General features: G+C 42.2%; 1 protein-coding gene across 7 annotated transcripts in view; it reads right to left on the reverse strand.

Annotated features, from left to right (window-relative positions):
• Nucleotides 1-23,540, reverse strand: part of SLC4A4 (solute carrier family 4 member 4) — a 268,875-nt gene that overhangs the window by 61,306 nt on the left and 184,029 nt on the right. For all 7 annotated transcript variants that reach the window (XM_073340388.2, XM_073340382.2, XM_073340384.1 and 4 more), the window contains 6 exons: nucleotides 22,936-23,023; nucleotides 21,015-21,169; nucleotides 20,132-20,245; nucleotides 18,298-18,472; nucleotides 9,730-9,863; nucleotides 2,996-3,267 (listed from right to left, as the gene is read on the reverse strand). In XM_073340388.2, coding sequence (XP_073196489.1) covers nucleotides 2,996-3,267; nucleotides 9,730-9,863; nucleotides 18,298-18,472; nucleotides 20,132-20,245; nucleotides 21,015-21,169; nucleotides 22,936-23,023 — 938 coding nt within the window. The remainder of the gene's footprint in view (nucleotides 1-2,995; nucleotides 3,268-9,729; nucleotides 9,864-18,297; nucleotides 18,473-20,131; nucleotides 20,246-21,014; nucleotides 21,170-22,935; nucleotides 23,024-23,540) is intronic.

A 23,540-nucleotide genomic window follows, 5' to 3' on the forward strand; every position in this document is an offset into this window, starting at 1 on the left:
GGCTTTGGTGACACCCAATTTTGTGGCTCCAATCTCAGCTGATCCAGCAGGCGTGTTATAGTCACTGACCCAATGTGTAGAGGAATATGGATGAGAACTAGCAGATGGAGGCTCAATCCAGAGAAGACTTGAGACAACACTGGCAGGTTTGGAGAATCAACCAGAAGCTATGGCAGGGATTACATCTTGGTGAAGGGGCAGGGCCTGATGCTTGTACCAGATTTCATAATTTGCAGGTCTGACTGAACTATTGACGGCATGGAGATAACCACATTACAGCCGTGGTCAGGACTGGCTGTCTCCATTTATACCTGGGCAGAAGGGTAAGGCCTTATCTTTCTGATGCAGATCTTGGTAATGTCCTACAGGCGTTTACATGGACTGATGTGCAAATCTGGAGGAGCATGAGAGAGTATCCTTCATGAAATTCCAAGATTGTCCCATGAATCAGGAATGTGCTAATGCTAGGAATGGGCGGGGGGGGGGGGAGGGGGATTGTTCATGAGATTTTCCTAATTCTTTTCCTATAACTTTTCTTCCTGGTTCAAAATGTCACAATCTCCCTGTGTGCAGTTGCTACATCATTACATACCATCCTGGTGCTGAAAAACAAGTAATCTGCCAGTTAAAATATTATTTACTCAAGGACCACATTCTTTTGCTAGGAAAGCATGTTGGGATGAAAGACCTGGTTTTTATTGTTATAAGAATACGCTGGCCATAAAAACAATTGGATTCCTTCAAAATAATGTCTCCGTTTTCTCCCAAGGAGCATTAAGGTTATATGATGAGATTTTCAGAGGTGCCTAAGGGAGTTAGATGCCCAACTTTCGCTGAAAGTCAATGGAGGTTAGATTCCTAACTCCTTTAGAAGCTTTTGAAAATCCCACCTATAGATCATTCTGACTGGTGTAATGTGGAGAATACTCTTCTAGCTGTGGGCTAGTTCTGGCTAGCTTCTGTGTGCTCATGGAGAAACAGGATTTTATCCAAGACAATCAAAAAGGGAAGCATGGTGCCTGGCGGCAGGCAGATAGAGCCAGGGCTCCGTTCCCCCTACACAACAGGTGGCATAAGGGGTGGGAAATATGCAACATCTCTTAAATACATGTAGCAGCTTGTGAGTTCCCCTGCGCACTGAGCTGTGGGAGGCAGAATGCCTCCAGTGCTCTTCCTGGGGCAGTGCTGTGCCCTAAAGGTGCAATGGAGCCCGAAGGAAATAACACACCTGGGCAAGTTAGGAGACCAAGAAAACATGGAGAGGTATTTGACGGAATTTTTATAGACACTGTTTAGTGCACCAGGATTTCATACCTAATTATCTGTGTGAATTCAGTGCTCCTAACAACACGGAACATGGATGCATGGGATCAAGCCAGACAGAGGGCCTGATTCACCGTTGTGAAGCGAATCGGGCAATAGCGTCGACTCCTACACACCAGCCCTTCCCCAAGATGTGAGACTGCCGAACTACGCAGTGAGTTTAGGGTGTGTACCAAAATGTAAGGGCTAAGATGAGACCACATGCACACAGCCACTCGTGAATTAAAGAAAGCCTGAATTTCACCAGAGTCTGGTGTGGAAATCTCGCTGGGGGTGATGTGAGCAACCACATACTACAGTTGTCCCCAAAGACCAGTAATTCATTTATTCTGCCTTTTCCTCTACAATAAATATAATGGTTACAACGTAAACAAGGTGAAATGGAAATTCTAAAAATCAGGATTTAATGACTGTGATTGAATTAAACACTACCACCCCTCCTCTCCCCCCCACAAAGGCTAGGATTAGTGTCACATTTCCAGGCACAAATCTCTGTTTTTACATAAGCATGAGGGTTTCCCTCCCAAACATACAGACTCACATACAGATTCCAGTTGCACCGTTTCCTTTCCCCACTCTGCCTGGATCCGTTTAATTTAAAATCTAAGTCATTTAAATGGACATCTTAAAATACTGTCTGTCTAGGGTGGGATTTCAAAAGCACTCAGTGTTGGCCTAACTCAACTTCCTCACTTCTCCCAGTGAGGAATAAATAATAAAGTTCCTGCTGACTTTAATGGGAGCAGAGCTGGGCCAATGCTGAGAACTTCTGAGAATCCCACCCTTAACAGATCTACATTTAATGGATAACAAATACATAATTTTAATGGATCCAGTTACAGTCAACCCGTGGCAGACACATGGATAGCACTGACCTGATTATTTTCCTGTCTGGCAGGTACAATGCTGTAACACTCCGTTTACTTTGTCTATATGCCAAATTTCTTACTCAGTCGTCATTGTTTAAAATGTCTCAGGAATAACTAACTCACCCATAATGAAGAAAGCTGGCACACAGCTTAAAGCATCCTGTTCGTATTTGCGGTTTTTCAGCTGGTTGCTTCCACCTGTATTTCCAAGCTTTAATCTGTGCCTATTAAAACTTCATCTGCACTACACTCATTCTACAGTAACAGGCAAAACTGTTTGGCTGGATCCCCTACAATTATTACGTAAAAATATTGTATTACACACACACCCCTCTTATTCATATACCAGCCTTGCGTAGCCAATCCCCTGCACTTTGGAAGAAAGGTGCCGTGTATACAGAGACTGTGTGTCCCCAGCCTGTTGATGTAATGATCGCTTTCTGTCCTTTCCCAGGCTTTTAGAGAAATGTCATTCAAAACTAAGGATGTGTGAAGGAATGAGAACACAGGAGACCACCTCCCCTTTTTGGTAATGATGTACATGATGGCCCTCAGATGCCAGGCCTAGAGAGAATTTTAGATCAGCACTTAGGGTGCAATTCACAAGACCTATGTGCCGCTTAAAGCCTCAATAGAGGGCTTTACTGGAACTTACATGGTGCTCAGCCCTCTGTGTTAGTTTCATCTGCATAGGGTGAATTTAACAGTTAAATTAGATGTCACAGTGATAGCGTGACAGAAAGACAGTGCACAAGTGAGAGCCTATATTTGAAAGTCAATGAGCTAATATGGTATTCTCTTACCTGGCTTTGGTGGCATGCAGACACAGGAGTAAACTGTGATATCGTCCACTTTAAAATTGGAATTGATTGGGTAATAGTCTGCTAATTTGATCATCTTCTTGAAAGCATCATAAATGAAGATGAAGCTGATCAGGGAGGAAAATCCCTCTTCTGTGAAGCGGGTGAAGTATTTGACCAGGAAACTGGCATCAGTAGCAACCAGAATGAGACACTGGAGGGCTGACCACAAGCCAATCCAGAGACGGAACTCCAAGTAATCAAACCCATGGTCTCTGCAAAACAAGTGTTTTAAAATAGGTGACAATGAGGAAAAAAATACTAGAGGCTGGATAATTCCATAAAGGGTTAGAGAACTTCCCAAAGTGAAACTGGGAAATGTATGGATTTTAAGAGCTGAGTTTATTAGGGTATATAAAAAGCAGTAATTCCTGTAACACTTAAACCAGTAGGCTCTGTATTTTTTTAGCCAGTGATAATGATGGGGTTTAGTTTAACAGCTGAGTTATCAATTGAACATCTAGGGTTGTTCAGTTTTGCTTCAACCTCCATTGCTGTATATTACAGGTGACCTTAAGTGCTTTTTAGAATAAATAACATGGTTTAGCACTGCAGAAGATCAATGAGAAAATATAAACGGAGGCGTAAAAGGTCAATCCTCCAACTAGTGAAAATCAGTGTCACTCCACTGACATCAGTTTATACCAGCTGACCATCAGGCCCAAAGTTTACAACATATCTTAGAAAACCAATTGCAAATTAACTTCCCTGATAAATATCAAGATCAGGATTCAGAGTTTCCCATGCAGCAGCGAAGGGAATGCAGGACCTGCCCTCCTTTAAAAATCAATCATATTATCGAAAGAAGAAATACACAAGTCTGAACTCAGGGCTTGCAAATTGTGGGGAACAAAGGAGTTATATATAGTATTTGTTATGACTATCATAGACACCTCAGTGTACCTGTTTAATATTATCCTGCCTAACTGCATGGAATTAATCAAAAGAGGCTATTAGGAGGAAGCAAATAGGAAACAAAAACAACAACAAAGATAAGTTCCTGCCAAAATCTTAAAGGAAACAACGGGGGAGCTATTAATTGGGAAATGTCCACCCACTGGGCTCCAGCGAGGCAGGAGGTTAATTTTTCCCAGAGCCTAGGATCAAAGAGGCCCTAAACCATTAAAAACCCTAGCTGAGAAAGGGAGGAGGTGAGCACGCAGCAGCTAGAGATGAGTCTCTGACAAAGAGAGAGAGAGACTGCTACAGAGGCTGTCTGATTCTCCCAGGCCAGGAGCACAGGGGTCTGGACTGAGTGAAACTTATGCAAAACTTGCAAGAAAAGAATAAAGTTTAGGTAAGATCCAGGCAAAGGCCTTCTGTTGTTTTATCCCTCTCCTTGCTACGTGCCTTTGGGTGAATAAAATAACACTTTGTTTTGAAGAAGCTGTTTCCGAGTCACTTGGAACAGCTGCTGGACTTACAGGTACCAAACACACCGACCCAGTCTAAGGGGTGACGGTAGTGGAACTTGCACCAGAGAAGTGCAACTGAGAGGATCTCAAAAAGGGGATTTAAAAACTCAGCTTGCCTCTAACACAGGTAAAAATCTTTTCGTGTCGTTTGAAGAAAGGAGCTCTACTCAGGGACTCCTTAGGAATGCAGGACTCACTTCACATATAGCCCAGAACCCTAAAAGAACAGTCTAGGGCAGCATTACGAGAAGATACTTTCAAAGTGAAGGGAATGGGGAAATTACTAGATCACTGTCAAGCTAATCTCTAGGACCTGTGTAGGCTAAGAAAATGACCGATTGCTGACACCGACTGTCAGCAACAGGGCCCCGCTGGACTCTGCAATACTCATGGTGAAAACAGGTTAGCTGCTAATGTTAAACAGTTTTGTCTCCTCTACTCCATTATTGTAAGACTGCAAGAGTCCTGGAAGAACGGGGTCTCTATGGACCTAGCTGCATTGGGTTCTACCCTTTAGAAGGTTTCCCCTATGTGGATAGACCATCATTATACTTTGTGTAACCGTGTTGAAAATGCCTTTTCCTCATATCTACACTAGTAGCTGAATGGTTTTCAACACCAGATGACGGACACAAGGGAATAGTTATAGGGTAGGCCTGACTGGCATGTCCCCTTGCAGCAGGCCATAGCATGACAGGCAGTTTCCCTGCCTTGGTTTCCCTGCTTCAGAGTCCCCAGAAATAGTCCCCAGAGCCTTTCTAAGGGCAAATAGCCCTTGTGGGGTGAATGCACGTAAATCGTAACCAAAGTCCCACAATCATAGCACAGAATTCCCCAGCATAGTCTGAACAGAACATGGCATATACAGCCCCAGCCCTCCTCATCACACGCCAGCCCTCCAGCACCGCTTGGGCATCACACACCAGCTTCTGCAGCCAAGCTCACTGCATACACTGGGGCTCCTTGTGTCCCTCCAATGTCCACCCCCACAAGCTCCCTGTGTGCCAGTCCCCCACCCCTCTCTATTTCAGGGACTCCCTGTACCCACACCCCTATACCATAAACCTGGGCTCAGTGTCCCCTGCAAATTCCCCTCCCTGCATACCATTCTCCCACTCCATGCCTGGGGCTCACAGCCAGAGAAGTACCAACAAGTTAAACACAGGGCCTCATAAACTCCGCCAACAATAAGCATAGTGCACTTTACCATGATTAATTAATTGTCCCTCACAGCACCCCTGTGAGGTAAACTTTACCCTCATCACCATTTTATAGATGGGGGGGACCAAGACAGAGAGAGGTTAGGAGCCAGATATTCAGAGCCGCCTGCAGCCTCTCACTGACTTCAGCTTGAGCTACTGGTGCTCAGCAATCCTGAAAATTAGCACAGATAAGAACCCAGGATTTCCTGGCTCCTGGTCCTCTGCTCAGAGCACGAGTCCATGTCTCTCTCTACAGGCAAAAAGGGGCAACTGAAGGGCTAGCAAAGAGCAGCCAACTACAGAGAATGTGCTATAGTGGTGTCTTTGGAGACTACGTATAGAGAAGGCGAATGGCCCAGTGGTCAGAGCACTAGGCTGGGACTCAGGAGACCTGGGTTCAATTCGCTGCTCTGCCACAGACTTCCTGTGGGACCTTGGGCAAGTCACTAAGGGTATGTCTGCACAGCAGCTGGGAGATATAATTCCCAGCTAGCACCTAAAAAATAACAGCGTGGCCACCGCAGTTATGGCTAGCTTCCCAAGTGCAATTCTGCTCAATCCTCTGGGTCCACTACTCCAGCAAGCTGCTGCAGCCACACAGCTATTCTTAGGCGCTAGCATATGTACTTCTACCGGAGCTGGGAATTACACCTCCGTGCTGCTGTACCCTTAGGGACAGATAATACATTAAAGATTATGAGGGGCTCAGATACTGAGGTACTTATCTGGCCCCATTACTGAAAAGGGACACATTTCTGATGTTTTTCCTCCTTTAAATCTGTTTTACTTCATGCCACCAATTGACTTATTCACACCAGTTTTCTAATGTTTACTTGATTAATCACAGTGGGTTTTGGGGGAGAAGAGAGAAACTTATTTCATAAAATGAAATATCATCTAATTCAGATATCTCCATAGAAAGCAACCATGCAGACATTTTCTGTAGATTAAGACCTTGATCACACTGCCTTCTATAAATCTTTTGGGAAGGCCTGCTGATATTTATGCCTGTTTGGAGTAGATCCGTGGTTTCCACAAAGGACTTTTGAACTTTCTGTGCATCGGTCCATGGAATTCTTTCTAATTTTGTTGCCACTATACAGGATGTTCTTGTGAGCAGGAAGAACTGAAATGAAGTACTGAAAAGTCAGCGTATGACTGCAATTGTCACGTGGCAGTGGCTCTCCATAAATCCCACTACTACACACCAAAAGATTTTAGTCACAGTAAGTTTGAAAACCACCTCCTCTTTAAGGGAAAAAGAGCAATATTTTGTACCTCCTATTTATTCCTGCTGCTCACAGTACCTGGATTTGGATCAGATCATCTAGGCTAGAGGCATGTTGTGACACCAAAAAGTGTTGTCCTAATTTACACCAGTGAAAGAGAAAGGAGAGGATGCCCTTCTCCTCCTCCTACAGAGGTCCAAAGGAGTTGCTTTTGCCCATCTAATCTATTTCTCGACACACACACCAGTCTCTCCTGCATCTTGCTGCCTATGCTCCAGGAAGATAAAGAGATGGGCCGCAGGATTAATCTCCTCTCTCCTCTTGGCAGGGCTGGGCTGTATGAGGGAGAGAGGCAGGAGACCCACAGTGGATAGAGGGAATCCGGGGTGGAGGTGGGGGGGAGAGGGGAGTTTCCCCCTGTAGAAAAGGATGTGCAGGGAGCACTCCGCTTATGTTTGGCGCCCAGCTCCCAGGCAGAGCATCCACTGGTTTTCCTGCTGACCTGGCTCTGTCACCTGAGCTCCTCTCACACTGCCAGGCAGGGAAGAAACTGGCAGCTTCAGAAATAGCTATGGATTTTATCTATGACCCTTTTTCAAAGGAACGTGGATTTTCTCCTCCTCCCCCTACAAAATAAACTTGGTGTTTCAGTGCCTCAGCAGGAAGCACCACAACTAAGGGCCTGTCTACACTACAGGTTGTGTTAGTATAACCTCCGTTGCGCAGGGATGCGAATAAGCCACCCCCCGAGCAATGTAAGTTATGCCACCCTAAGCACCGGTGTGCACAGCGCCAGGTCGGCTGGAAAGCTTCTCCTACTGACATAGCCACCACCTCTCATGGAGGTGGTTTTCGTATGCTGACGGGAGCGCTCTCCCATCGGCAGGGAGCGTCTCCACCAGACACGCTACAGCAGCACAGCTGCACTGGTGCATCAGCTTCTAGCGTAGACCAGCCCTAAATCTGTGGTGTGTAAGAACCAAGGACTTAGGAGAACAAGCTTTCGATAACAAAAAGAGTTTGGGGAGGTAATTTAACGGATTATGAATTTTAACACATACAATAGTGCTTGTATTATAGAAACACATGGGATCCCTGCACTAATGATTTCTGTATGACTGCACAGTTGTATACTACTAAGCTTTGGGGAAAGTTACTGCAGGAAAGAACAAAAGTTGATGGCTGAACTCACAAAAGGGTGAATGGACACTATGTTTTACTAAACTTCTCACTGTGCTGAAATATATCTGGCTCTCTGTCTCACAGAGGCTGAAAACAGTGGGTGATCATACATGCTTCAAACACTAATGATTCTGAAATACTGCTAAATGTGATGAGACAGACTCTGAGATCATGCCGTGCTTTGAGGCCCTCATTTAAATTGTATCATATTATTTTCAGACACAGTCACAACACCACAAATGTGGTAAGGTTAATGATGAAATCAAGTGGATTCATCCCACTTCTAAATGAACATCATACAGAACTCCGTAGATAGATCACAAATATATTTTTGCATGGCAGCATTACTATATCTCAAAAGCATATACAAACATGTTTAATATTTTCTAGGTTGTGTAGAAGAGAGACATATTAGATCATCTTAATTAAAATAGCCTCCAGAAAATAGCTAGAATTATCAAGCGAGATTACTCAAAATCCACAAAGGTTAATTTCCCTAGAAACCTCGATATAATGAAGGAAGTAATGAAATTACGCTTTAGCTACCTAGACACCTCACTTTATGCCTCCTTTCTTATTGCAATCTACAGCCATGTTCAGTTTAAAAATCTATTAGGCCTTTTCCATGTATAACTACAATCAGTTAAACAGCTGTCCCACATTACAAATGGCTTTGGGAGGGAACCCACTATTTTCTTAACACTGAATGTCTTTGTACTTTGAAATTCAGATCTTTAACAATACATAATATTGTGGGTTCTTTCTTTATGGGGAGATGAAACAGATGTGGTTTGGTTGGTTCTGTTTAACTTAACACACTCCCATTTTGTATGGCATCAAAAATGTCAACAGTGCAGCAGGTAATATTAACAGTAAGGAAGTGTACTCCTGATTACTTTAGAACAGCAATCTCCCAATATGTCATGCTACTGGTATTATTTATTGGAATAGCAAATGAAAATTCTGTGTTGGTCCAGTACCTAACACAAAGGGGTGTAAATCTGGTTGTGGACTTTATTATTTATATTAGGGTAGCACCTAAACATTTCACAGAAAAAGCCCTATTTGAATTCAGAGTAGATAAAACAAAGCTATTTAATGCAACAAAATCCCATCCAGGGGATTTGGTGACAATATCTGTGCATGCCAGGGATACTTTTATTTTTATATATAAATAGTCACTTTCAATGGACCACCAGTTTAATGGCAAATTCTGCTGCCAGTGAAGTCAATGAGACTTTTGCCACCAAATTCATGGAATGGGATTCTGCCTTTATCGTATGGAGAAATCTGCTCATCTTTCTGAGCAACAGAGCGATTAAGGAAGCCCACTGTACCAACCACTCTAGTTCCACTATAGTCAATAATACCATGCACTGCCATCTTGTCCAGTTCATTATAGCTCGGCAAAATGTCTCTTGTAATCGGACGCTGGCTGAGATTAACAAAGGAACAAAAGGGAGTTAGGCACCCAAATCTCAGTGGAACTCTATGGGCACCTTGGAAAATTCTAGCCCCCATTTTACAGCTCTCTCACCCTCACACAAGTAAATGTTCAATTTCAATGCACTTAATTCCCCCCTTTAAAAATCTCATTCCCAGCTAACATTGTATTAGCACTGGCAACACTCCTCTCCCCCTTTACTTACTTGCTGAAATTAAACAGGAGTCTTTCAAAGACAAGGACAGGTCCTGTGCTGCTCAGAATTGTGAGTGGCTGACCAGCAAAAAGGCAAAAGACCGCTCCAGTGACTGCTGTGCCCAGAAAGCTCTCCAGCACGCCCTAGGGCAAACATACAGTACAGATGTTAATTTCAACGGACACGTCACTTCATTCTCCCTTCTGTAAGCATGAATGCAAGCAGGTGTGGGGTTATATCAGATACCTACAGACTGTATGTAGGTGGGCATGAGATTAAGGTCTCATCTGAGGGCTGGTATCTAGCATAAATTCATGCCTTCGGTTACGGATTTCATAAAATCTTTAGTTATTTGTGACAATCAACGACCCAACACACCCCACTGTGGTTACTGCAGATACCCAGGGTTTTAGCATTTTTTTTTGCTATCCGCGGAGACGTTCGAAAAGGGCATGAAGGATGTAGGAGCACAAATCCCATTGGCAATCTCCCACATCATGATGACAGAGCCCAAATGCATTATTTTGCAAGGTGCTTCACAATACACATAATTCTAAACATGGTACAACAGGGCTGGGGAACAACAAAACTGTGTCAGGGTTACAGCAATGAGGTTACTCTACAAAGCTTAGCCCATACTGTGGTGGAGCAGAATATTTTACAAATAAAGAAATGGGTTTAAGAAAAGCAGATTCCTCTTTTCATAACAACAGGTTTTAACGAGTGAGACTCAAACCAAACAAGATTAACTCATACAGCATTGAAGTGTTAAGACCTCAGTTCATCAGATGTCATCAGAAAGTAATACATGCCACATTTTATGGTCTCCATCATTTCCTTTGGTACATGTCATGAAACAGCCTAACTGAGGAGTGATAAATGCCATAGAAATTTCCTTGGATTTTCATGTAAGTTACTACTAAACAATATCTATTTTTCATAATGCAAAGCACAAGTACAACTTTAGTGACAGGTTTTGTTTACAAATAAAATGTAAACAGTATTATTGACAATACAACCTACTGTTTGTATGGAATTTGGAAAAAGCACTCAGCCACCACCGGGAGCAGAGTTAGGTCAACCCCACCCATATATACACTTGCACGTATGAGCTTTTAAAAAACAACTATAGGGAAAAAAGTTGTCTTTAATTGAAAGTACATTTTCTTTCCACTGTCCCAAGGACTAAAAACATGGTATTTAAGTCTACTTTTAAAAAATATTAATATTCCTTTCAGAAACAAAGCAGGAGTATTCATAATTTTTTTCCCAGACAAAAATATTTGTATGTCACATGAAAATTGCTACTTAAGTACCATGCTGAACTATGCAAGAAGAGAGAGATTTTCTTAAATAGAAGGATATTGTTTATGCCATTATGTGACTACAACTAATTTTAAAAAGTCAATGTATTTTGTCACATCCGTGATCAAAGATTGTTCATCTGCAACATGTATGGACATTACTTAAAAATGTCACACTCCCTACAGGTGTGGAGTTGGCTTAGTGTAACTGGTGATTTCCCAAACTGTATTTCAATGGAGTAATTTAATGCTATCAAGGCTTTTAAATGTTTTGCCAAGTTTTATCCATGACATTTTACACCCAATAGTAATGGTGTGTCTGGAAGGGGTTTTACACACGACCATTTGATCTGGGGTAGAAGTTTATAATGGTGGCCCTGAGTACACTGAAAATATCCCACTCTTCAATGGTGGGAACTTTAATGTAGTCCAGCTAGAAGCTTTCTTTAGCCACTCTGTTGTTTCACCCCACTCTGAGAAGGCCAAGGTGACACAGCAGCAAGAGCATCAGCAGCCAGTTCTTGCTCCCACCGCCGCGAGCACTAGTGGAGCTGCTCATACCACAGCCACTTTGGGAAGGTTTTCAGAAAAAGCTCAGTTTAGGCCCCTGCCTGCTGTAGTCCTCATCAATGGCTCTTTTCATTTATTCTTAAAAAACGTGTCCACACTGGAAGCATGGAAGCAGAGCCATGTTAGCCAGGACTGAACTGAAGCTTAGACAGGTTGCTAGAAGGTTCTAGCAAGGTTTCTCTTCAGTAAGAGACAGTCCCCGCCCTGAAGAGCGTACTGTCTAAACAGACAAGGCAGATAAAGGGTAGAGGAAAGGAAGTATTACTATCTGCATTTCATAGCTGGAGAACTGAGACACGAAATGATTAAGGAACTTGCCCAAGGTCAGGCAGGATGTCTGTGGCATAACCAGGACTTGAATCCAGATCTTCTGCGTCCCAGTTTAGTGCCTTAAACACAAGACCATCACTCCTCTCCTCTCTACGTCACAGAGCATGGTTCTATACTCACTGGAGAAGGCCTTGATTTACTTCCTACTTTCCCTTTCCATCCTCCTCAACACCTCCTTTTCATAGTTTAGAGGGTAGTTAGTGCACACGTCCAAGGCTATCGCTTGTGCCATATGCTACCTAATTCATATCCTCACTACCACGGAGAGGGACTCAATGACAGGAGGAACCACAGTTCACTGATGAAACAGCACTAACACAGCTGAACAAAAACTTCCCACCACCACCGAGTTACAGACAAGATCTTCCATTTGGAATCAGCTCACTCTGACATAGGTTTTTTCCTTCTTGGATGAACACAGAAACCTTTGACTTATTCTAGAGATCAAACTGCAGCTTTTACAGACCAGTTTTTATTTTATTTCTGCACTCTGTTAAAAGGAGCTACAGTTTCCAGTTTTGTGGATTACAGTTTTAAAATGGAGCTGTTTGATTTATTACAAATACTGCACTGGAAATTTTAAAACAAAAAAAAAAACACCCCAAAAACAAAACAGAACAAAAAAAAACAACCCCAAACTTAGAAACACTTTCAGGGCCTCTCATAAAAGAGCTATTTTAATATATTGCTCTTTAAACTGGAAAATAGAAATTCTGAAATATTCTTATGCCTGGAAGATTCTTATTAAAATAATGTCTACTTGAGTTATAAAGCAATTCTGTTCTTTAGCTTTTATATTCAACTCTGTAGCAAGCATCATGACATCTCTGCCCCTGCCCACATAAATAGCAGTCATGGTCTAGCTCCTGCAATTGGACTGTTCACCTTAGTGGATCCTATTGCAGGATTAGGACCTCGCTTGTATGTCTCATTCATAGTTCCACTTTACAGTGTGGTTATACTCTGAGCACTAATTGTAACCATTGCAACATGGGACTCCACTGTTATTCCCTCAGAATGACTCCACAGATAAAACGTGTCCAGCCTCTAGAATGATGCTAATAGCAGGCATTATTGGCTGCACTCTCTGACTTCATTATTGCCCAGTCCTGCAAGTTATTGCAAGACTCCTTGAAAAGCAGACGGCCATTACAAGGGGTCCCGGGAATTTATGAGTCTTTGTCCATTTCCTTTGAGCAGCTCGTGAGAATGATACAATTCCTCTCAACAGAAGGAATGGCATTTGTACAACTAACTCCTCTTCTCTCCTTCAGCACTAATTACAACAAGAGCATCACAGCCCACGGCATGGATTCCAACACATCTGGAATTTCTTTTCCTCAACATTCCTTAACATGGCTGTAGTTAAGAATAGTGTGTTTTCTTAGAAACAAAAACCTTGATGCAAGGTTCCAAAGAAAGATTGCATATCTGCTATTCTTTTCTGGGTCAAAGAATACAAACTGTGATGATAAACATTGATTCGGAGTATCAGGCCCTGTGATATTATTTAACTATCCACAAGAAATAAAAGCCATAAATTGTAACAATATACATGAATCTCACTTCCTGAAACATAGTTTGTATTGGTGACAAACTACTGGAAAACTCTCAGGGTAGATCCTCAGCTGGTGTACAACAGCATAGCTCCACTGGAGTCAACCAAGTTGATGCCCCAGCTGAAGGTCTGACCAAATCTCCTCTTTTCAGGTAACCCAGACAGATGGAACCTCTCTCTTCTGAAGAATCAATTCCCACAGCAGTCTCTGACCCATAACACTTCTGGTTTTGATAATAAAAGGTATTGCTCATACTTAAAGGTTTCTTCCTGAAAATAAAGCTTCCAAATATTTACTCAAAGTGGCCCAGGGCCTTGCTGACATCTGCTCAATTAGATCTGCACTTTCTGAGAAGTAAATGAACCTGTAGCCACTTCAGAAACTTTAGAAGTTTTAGGTGGGGTATTCAAAAGCACTCATTCAAAAGGACTCTTCACCCACAGACATCAATTACCATCAACTTCAGGAGGAACAACGTTGGGCCAGGGCTCCTTGCTTTTGAAAAAATCACCTCCTTGGTAACTGAAGAAACTTTGAGCACAGAGAATGCTCCACTATGCCTCTGCATTACAAAGCAGCCAAGGGAACTGGAAGGTGGCATTTTGCTTCATGTGGAATCCTACTATTTGACCAGTGGATGCACCACTCTTTTCAAATAACGACAGCCTGCAGGTTATCTGAAGTGTGAGGAGGTGGTGACAGACTGCTTTGGGATGTCTGCTGAGACTCTCTAGTCTCTTGATCCACCAATATATGATGCCCAGGCAGATTTGGGCAGCTTCGGTCTATTAGAGTGGTGTTTTTTTGTGGCACAATCTCAGTAATGATTTTCCTGTGCTTTGTGCCAAATTTGTGAAATAAAATTAAAAGTCTAAATCTACTAAAGGCATTACCAACCCAGGCTGGTGTGCATAGTACATGCAACATCCCTTGCAGTGTCAGTGCTCCGTTTCTGCAGTACAAAAGGCATTTGTCTGGGAAAGCCCCGAGTGCATTGAAATGTGTGCATAGAGAGTGGCTGAAAGTCTGACTGGAGAATGATCAAATCAGATGTTGAACAGCTCAGAGGGTCAGAGTACTGTGAAAGAGGGTTACTCACTGAGCAGTAAAAGAGATTTGGAAAAAGCAATCTCAGGCCATTTCCCCATACTTTACACTTCTATAACTCAGGAAGATTGTGGTCAGGGTGAGGCTGCTTTAATTCAAAGCAGAAACCATCAGCTCCCTTCTTGCTTCCCAGAGCCAAAACCAGCTGTGGCTTCTGTTGTCCTTTTCTGTTTTGGTGAGCTTCCCAGCCGCTCATTTAGACAGAAGCAATCTCCAAGTATAAAAAGAGACAGGCAAGCATGGATCTCAGACAACTCCTTGGCCTGTGTGGTGCTGCTCAAGGGAATCTGCAAAGCAGGAGCAGCCCAGAGAATGAACCTAGTTTTTGAAAAGATAAGAGGCTGCATTGTGGGGTAATGTCTATGTTGACTTTGCCCCACGCAGGTGTTGGTGTCAATCTGCTTTGCCAGGCACTAGCAGAGTCCTCGCTGGATGGAGAAGGAAGACGGAAGTTTTTTTTTTTTTAAAAGAGGGAGAAAGTGAACTATCAGACTTTGGGGACATACTCTCCAACAGAATGACCCAAAGGAACTTATGAGAACAAGTGTTCAGATTGCTTCTATTTCTCTTCTCCAACTCCAGGCAGACAGCAAGACAGAATTCTGGTGGAATTAAGTAGGATTGCAGACTTTTTCCCATTCAGTTTGCATGCTGGAAATCAAGCCAGTGATGACACCGTCTAGAGATGTTAAACTTAGCATTGTGTGTAGTAGCTAAGAATTTCATACAAATCCCTGGAAGGGATCCTGGTCTTCTGAGTTTTGCCAGTACTCACTCATGATAACTTGGGAAATCTATTAAAGGCAGAGAACACTTGGAGAAGTGATTTACACTTCGGATATCGGAGGTTGTGTCCACACTAGCAATTTTCTAAAAATACTCCAACAGTATATGAACCCTGGTGTGATTTCATTGGTGGCAGCATTAGTGTAGAGAGGTAGCTGGTGTTAATACCACCGTGTTGTCCACTCCTGTTCCAATCAAATCTAATGATGGCTAACCACACTACTCTCCCACCATTGCTACCACGTGTAGAAGTGCAGTGGTGAGAGAGGTTTTTAAAAAGTGCCAGTGTAAACAAGGCCACTCCACACATTGAGGGCGCTCTCCCAGCTCTGGAAGATGCAAAGGGTGAAAGAGGTATTTGAAAGACAAGCAAACAAGCAAGAGAAAGCATTCACAGGACTCAGTCATGGGTTCTCTCTGCTTCTCCTGGAGTTTTGTCCTAAGACGTTCCATTTCATTTATGTTTGCCACAGAACTGCTGTGTGACTAAACCAGTCTTTTTAAATGCAGGATACTAGCATGTTCCTTTTTCAAAAATAGAAGTAAATTATTTTGCACTGAAAAGTGCAATCTGGTAGCTGTTGCCTTTCTAGGGGCATCTTCTTTGTCACAGCTGAATTAGGTATAACACAGAGCAAGCAATAAACCAGAGCACCGAAGTCTCTTTTCTTCCCTCTATGTCCTCCTTCACCCCGCCCCTCGTGCCCAATCATGGCTTCAGATTCTCAGAGACAAAAGACTGTCACGTTCATCAAACAAATTCCAGATTAAATCAGAGGAAGGCAACATGCTCAGATATAAAGAAGGTTCACAAGGTTCCTGAAAGAATACCTTTAGCCCAGCCCACAAGGTGTTAAACAAAATGTGTTTATTTATCACTCTCTGCACCTGGCAGTCTCAATATGATGAAAGATAACAGAGGGCCCCTACTGGAGAATAAAGATGATCAACTTTTCTCTTGGAAACTTCCCACATTCTATCATTGCTTTGTTTCAATGTCTCACAGCCTGGGCCCCAGGCAGCAGAAAGTCTCCCAGGGAAAAGGCAGAGGCAACAAAAAATGGCGACACACGCTGCCTGGGGACAGAGTAGGCCCAAAGGTGGACAGCAAAGTGTGGGATGGGAGTATGACCGGGGTAGCCAATGCAATGCATCTCCTCAGCAGCTCCCACATATGGGTCTTCTGTGGAGGCTCTGGAGATGCCCTTCTGTTGATGGAAACCTCAGAGCAGAGTGGCAATGGACATACCTCTCTGCCCCAGACCCAATCAGACCCAACACTGAGAAGTTATTGCCCAGTTATCAAAATTCATTGTGAAAGCACAATAAACTTACCCAAAGTATCACAATCTTACATCAGTAGCAGTCCTCAAAGGATGGATAGCACACAGTTATTGCTGCTGTTGTTTTGCTTACCCAAAATGTTACTTTTTTATTTGCTAAAGGAATGGTAAATCTATGAGTTCTCCAGAAATCTATCTGTAATGAACATGTGACACGGTTTAATAGGTAAGAGGGGCTTTTTATATGTAATGGTCATTAGCATTTTCCATCAAGAACCTTCATGTGGATTTCTGAATTTTGTAGCATTTAAGTTGCTAATGCAGTTTTTGTTCCCTAGGTAAAAAGTTAAGCATTAACCTCAAAGGTTTTTCGCCTGAGTTAAATAAATGGCTGTGCTGATATTCTTCTCCAGTGCATTAAACTCTCTGGGATATCAGCATCCCTTTTTTCAGGAAATTTCACCTTCTTCTGGAGCAGAGCAGGGCTATTTGTTCTGATCCAGTGGGCATATGCCACAGAAAGATTATCATTGGTGGTTGTGGGTCCTTCTCTTCTATATCTATTTTCTCTTATCAATTTACCCTATGGGCCTGCTGTGGAGATGGGCTTTGGAGGTTAGTCAGATTTGTATGAAGAAAGGAAGTTTGATGTTCTACAGGCTGCTGTATTTTATTTGGTTCTGTAATTTATGGCAGGGGAGTCTGGAACCTTGGCTAGGCACCCCTTGGTATTTGTTTGTTTTTAAATCAATAAATTCATTACTGTTATTGTAAATTTAATTATTGTTAGGGCACTCAGAGCTGCTCGATGGGAATTATTTAATTGCAATTGAATCTAAATAAATAAAATAAATATTTGTGGGTTTTCAATTTGAAAAAGGCCAAAGGAGAATTCAAGCGCAGTTGAAATGTAAGCACAGTTAGGTCTCAGATAAGCAAGAGACAGTAAAGTTAACATACAATTATTTTTGTTTGGACTTCTTATATTATCGAGCCACATCCTAACACTCTCACTTTAATCCTTGCTCATGCAAAACTCCCACTGACTTCAATGGAGAACTGCCTGAGTATCCAGTAAAAGCGTCATATTTGACCCTTTTTTATTAATCATTCTAAACGGCTTACATTTTGTCTGTAGTGTCTGTCTCAAAACACATTCTAAACAATTCCTCAGTCTACTTCCTTATCCCTTCTGTTTCCAGTGGACAACCGCACAGAAGTATTTTTTTGAGACAGGCAGAAAACCCAACAAAGTTAAGCGTCAGGCAGAACATGCCCTGTTAAGCTCTGAGGACATGGAAAATGTGAATCAGAATTAATACACCTAGTTCAAATTAAATAACACACAAAACCAGTTAGCACACTTGAAGAGCACCAGTAATTTTGATACAGAAATGCCCCCCCCCCTTTCTCTTACCTATTGCTCGAACACAATTTAATATAACTGCATCTGCAATTGCTAAAAGAACCAAAGTACAACAACAGGCACAGAAGTGAGGTCAGTTTTAGTTAGAGCAGCAGGATAAATCTTGTGCTAAGTAACCAATCTTTATACATGGCCCATCTGCTTCCCTGTTACTCTCGAAATGAGGAAATTTGGGCCTGCATTGTTTGTATGAGTTTGAAATTATTTCTAACCTGCATGTTGTCTGTAGCATCACCAAGCAGACCTCCAAAAGTGATAGCATTGGTCACTGTGGCCAAGTAGATGAAGAGAATGGCTGAAAGAGCTTGGATATTTAAAGCATCATAGAAGTCACTGGCGAAGAAAGGTATTTTCCTCTTTATGTCTTTGACTAAACCACCACAAAATCTGAGGATTAGGCAAGAGAAGAAGAAAGTGAAAAAAAAGTCTTACAATAACATTTATCATGATGAGCAACTAATCAGAGACATTATCAGAAACAAGGGGCTATGCAATCCAAAAAGATATGGGTCATTGCAGTTATTTCTACATAAGGCATAAATCAATGGGTGTTTGAGCCACATAACCGCTAAATGGAAGATGCTTCAAAACATTCACCAGAAGTAGAATTGGGAGTAAAACAGTACAGACAAATGAAAGAGGGGGTCATAAGTCCAGTGGCTCCTCCTTGATTTGGAGGGCAAGGAACACTCAAGCAATAGGAAGTACATTCTTCTTAAATAATCAGGAACTGAATAGAATTTGGTTTGTATAAGTTTCCGGTGGGCATTCTACAGAGGATAGGGTAAGTAACGTCACACTACAAGAGTGACTTTGGTACCGAAGCCCATTGGCTTCAATCACCCACAGTCAGCATGAGAAGCACAAATCTCACTTCTTATCCTCTCACATATAGTCCACCACCAAGACAACCTCATCGGTATAATTGCATTTGACCCATCTACCTTTCAAACTATTTACTGATTGGAAGATAACAAATCTGTAATGTTCTCAGGCGATTCAGACATGGCACATTAAAGAGATGTGATGGAAGACAAGCACACAGGACTACTGTTATGGTTCTTTGTGACAACATGGATTTCTTGCCTTTCTAAGAAGGAACATTAACTCTAACTTGTAATGGCAGGCTTTCAGCTTTTTATTATTATTACTACTTTTAATACCTACAAACATTCTAATAATGTTTTAACTGATATCTAACTTATAACCTTAACTTTATCTCAGCAAAGTTTTATATTTGGGAATAGTCTTGGGACCTCAAAGCACTTTATAAAGCACCATGTTGCTAAGAAATAGTAATAGCCTGGAACCATCATCTCAAAAACTGAGGAATGTTACTTCGGCTTCCCATCCAGTCTGGCAGTCTACTGAGTGGGAAAAGAGAACAGTTTGAGATATCTCCCTGAGCTACACCTCTCAATTACAGTAAAACACTACACTGACACTGAGTTGCCGAACTGAACCAGGCCTAATTCTATGTTCTGTTACATTAGATTGAAACCAATGGAGTTCACTGGCACAAAACTGAAGTAACAGAACAGGGAATCAGGCCTCATGCAACATTACCTTCTCTGTTTCTATTAAATCTCTCTTTTGAGCTCTTCTACATTGTAATGGGAATGTCAGGAAACAGGATCTCTCTTTTATTGACAATTGATGGCTTTGAACATTTATTGTATAAACTTGTGATAGCCTGCAAACAGCTAAAACATTTCCACAAATATGAATGGAAAAGAATTGGTATTTAGGATGAACGTACTTCATAACAATCAGCGTAATTTCACACATCCATAGGCCAAGCATTTTACAAGTGACTAGCAATTTGGGAGTTCTCATTGTTTGTCCCAATCTAAGACACCTTGAAGGGGTCTGCTGGTCCTCGGGATCCTTTAAAACGTCTCAAGCTGGGCACCCAAAAATCACAGGTCACTTCTGAAAGTGATGGCCATGTGTATAGCAGGTGAGAGCAATATTATAAGATGCAAAGTTAAAGGGGATAAAAGGGCAAAGCATCATGCTGAACAGGTCAGAGAATTCATCACTGACCTGCCAGTTCGTTGTAGTTCTTCAGTGTCGCCGTGGCCCCCACCTCCATGGCCCCCATCATGAGGCGTGTCTCCATTCATCTGTACATTCTCCCCACCCGAATACATGTTTTTCCTATGCAGAAAGACAAGTCACACTGAGGATTCACTGTGTTACACACTATAGGACGCAAATCTATACCCAGCTCCATCACACAAGCCTTATGAACACAGAATGCTCCTGCTATACAAGCAGCCAGACTGGCATGCTGCAAATAAGGGATTAACTCATTGCATACTGGAAGTTGTAAAATAAAATTCAATATTGAGCTTAACTACAGTTACAAATGGCTTGCTGTATTAGGACACCCCATTCTCCCTCTGAACTGCTGGTACAAGCACAGTGCTGCAGGGACATTCCCCACAGGACTATTAGCAAAGACCTGAAATTACAGCATAACTCAACATTCTCAGACACTGCTTTCAGGCACATTCTCTTCTATCGTCTCATGTGGAAAATTCAATGCTAAGGGGAAAAAATGACAACTCCTCTGCTCCCTCCCCACCCCCCTACTGCCCTCCCCTCCCACTGCAATGTTTACTTACTGCACTTGCAACCCTCATTTACCTGCTTTCGTTCCTCAAGCTCAGAGAGTAAATGCTGTGGACCCAACCCACGTGGCCTGGCCTGTCTTCCTCAAGATACTCAACCCCAGTTGCCCTGCACACTCTCATAACTGAGAATGGGAGTCAGCCCTGCTTACATAAACATCGCTTGCTTTAACGTAACACATGTTCTTGGGTTCCACCTATCGCACTCCTTTCATCTTCTCTAGTTAACATGCTGGCCCAGAATATCCTACTCTCTTGTCACTGACATCAGCCCTGCTACTCCCTGCTGTTACCTTTTATCAGAAGATGGGAGAGATTTGGGGGGCTCTATCCTGATGGCTGGGTCCCACTCCCCAGGTGGAAGCACAATGACTTCATCCAGGAACTCATCGATTCCAGCGATCAGGTCCTGCCTGTCTTTGGCTTTATAGGCAATGTCATGGAACACCTGCAGGAGAAGCAAAAGTCTCAATGCAGCAAGAAGAAAAGGAGTACTTCTGGCACCTTAGAGACTAACCAATTTGAGTTTTGCAATTTTCTACAGCCAAGACTTACAACAGATCTTTCAGAAAAGCTTTAATCAACTCCCACTCAACACACTACAAAAAGATAATATCAGTGGTGCTTGGGCCAGTCAGATACGAACCGCCGAGCAAAGCTGGCCAAAAAGTTTTTTGAACGAAAAGATTTTAAAACAAAAATGGCCTTTTTTTAAAAAAAACAAAAACTGCCCCCCAAAAATGTGACTTTCTTGACGTACTTTGTTTTTCACAACGTTTTTATGAAAAATGTTAGCAAAATTTTTCATTTGCCACAAAGCCAGCTTTCAGTCACCAAAAAATTTCAACAGACATTTCAGTAACACTTTGTGTGGGGTCGGGAAAAGTCAAAGTCACTAAAAATGTCAAGAAACCAAAAAAACAAACTAAAAAAAAGGGGGGGGGGAGGAGAAAGGGGGAGTCAGTTCTGAACCCTATGAAACAGAAACAACTTCAACATTTTATTCAGTATTTTTAATGAAATGTCTTCTAGCCACCCCTACTGTTAGGGTCAGAGAGTTTAAGACCCGAGAGACCTCCAGCTCTCCTAGACTGACCTCCTGCATATCACAGGCAACCCAGCATCCACACACTAAAACCAACAACTGAAACTAGACCAGAGTATTACAGCCCACAGGAGACTAAACCACTGTGGGCCATAGGCAGAGAACAGAGGGACTGAGGTGCACCATTGTCAAAGGTCCCTGCAACACAGGGAAATAATTTAGTGAGACATACCAAGTTGGGCCAACTGGAAGTAAATGAGTGAGGCTGTAGCCAGTGGTTAAAGAGAGACAAAAGAATACTAAGATTTATTTTCATAAACATATTTTGAACCTTCCAGAATGACAATTCAGGTTGGGGGTAGGGGGGAGATCAGCATACAGAAGTACTTGAAAACTGGTGGATTGTAAAGAAGCATTGGAAGAATGAGAGAGAGGGCACTTTGTTCTGAGCACAGGGGTGGAATATAATAAAAGGCAGAGAGTCTGAAGTGGGTAAATGAAACCAAGGGAATTGTCAGAGAACAAAGGAGCACAAGAAGAAAGAGAAAATGCTAAGATGTTGGTGAAATACAGTTGTGCAGAGGCCAAGAGACACTGTGAAGAAGGATGTTTAGATTAATGCAGATAGCATCATGTCACATTATTGATGTGTATTATTAGAAAGTAATTACTAGGTACAAAGGGGTAGTGTACAATTATTAGTTAGTTAAAGCAGTGCTCTGGGACACAGGGCACCACATGCTGAGTGTAACTATTTCGACAATAAGATGCACTGTCAGAGTTGCTGTGGGGTACCTGTGATCTTGGAATGTGAATAAAGAAGCACAGTTTATACGTTAACTCAAATGTATTTGAAAGAATTACAGATTACAGGTAAAGATGCAGAAAAGAAACACATTCTAGTTCTACACATTTACAGAAGCGTGGAGGCAGATTAAATAATTAAGAAAAGGAATTTAAAGATAATCAGAATTTGATATCTCAGCTGTACATAAATTCAGCACTCATGGATCCATCACCCAATTTGCCATCGGAAGCAGCCTCATGTACGATACTGATATATGGAAGCCAAAAAGTTACTATACAGAAAAAGAAGAGGATGGCTACCATCTAGGTCGATGAAACAACAACAGAAAACAACTGGACATGGTATATGCAAAGATGCCTACCTCATCGGACATCAAAGTAGCAATGGATCGACCAATCTCATGGTAGGACTTAGCTTTTCCCTTCGGACCCAGCAAAATGAATAGAAATCTGACCAAAAACAAACGGATCGTTACCATTCAGGATAGCAAACTGCATCATTTACTCATTGTACCACAAATCCATCTATAATAAATAAAAGGAGTGAACACAGAGATTCATCTTTACAAGGATCATACTGTAGTAGTTAGAGATGCAATCCATTCCACTTCCCTGTAAAACACCCACGATATAATCAGATATTAAGAGTGAGATTTTCAAAAGCACTCCACCTTGACCTAACTGCTCCCATTGAAGTCAGTGGTAAAACTCTCACGGACTTCAACGGGACCAGACGTAGGCTAGCACTGGGCACATTTGAAGACCTCACTCTAAACCCACAACGCAGTTGTATTTAATCAAAGAACCAAGGTGAATCTTGTTTCAGTGTACAGTAAATTCAGGTAAAAGTTGCAGGAAATATGAGGAATCCAGGAAAATTTGCAAAATGCATTATTTTAAGCGTATGGCTTGGGTTTTCAGAATTGCAGAGTCACCTCAGCTCCCTCTGATTTCAATGGGAGCTCAG

This window comes from Lepidochelys kempii, chromosome 4 (assembly GCF_965140285.1).
Source record: "Lepidochelys kempii isolate rLepKem1 chromosome 4, rLepKem1.hap1, whole genome shotgun sequence".
Lineage (NCBI taxonomy): Eukaryota > Metazoa > Chordata > Testudines > Cheloniidae > Lepidochelys > Lepidochelys kempii.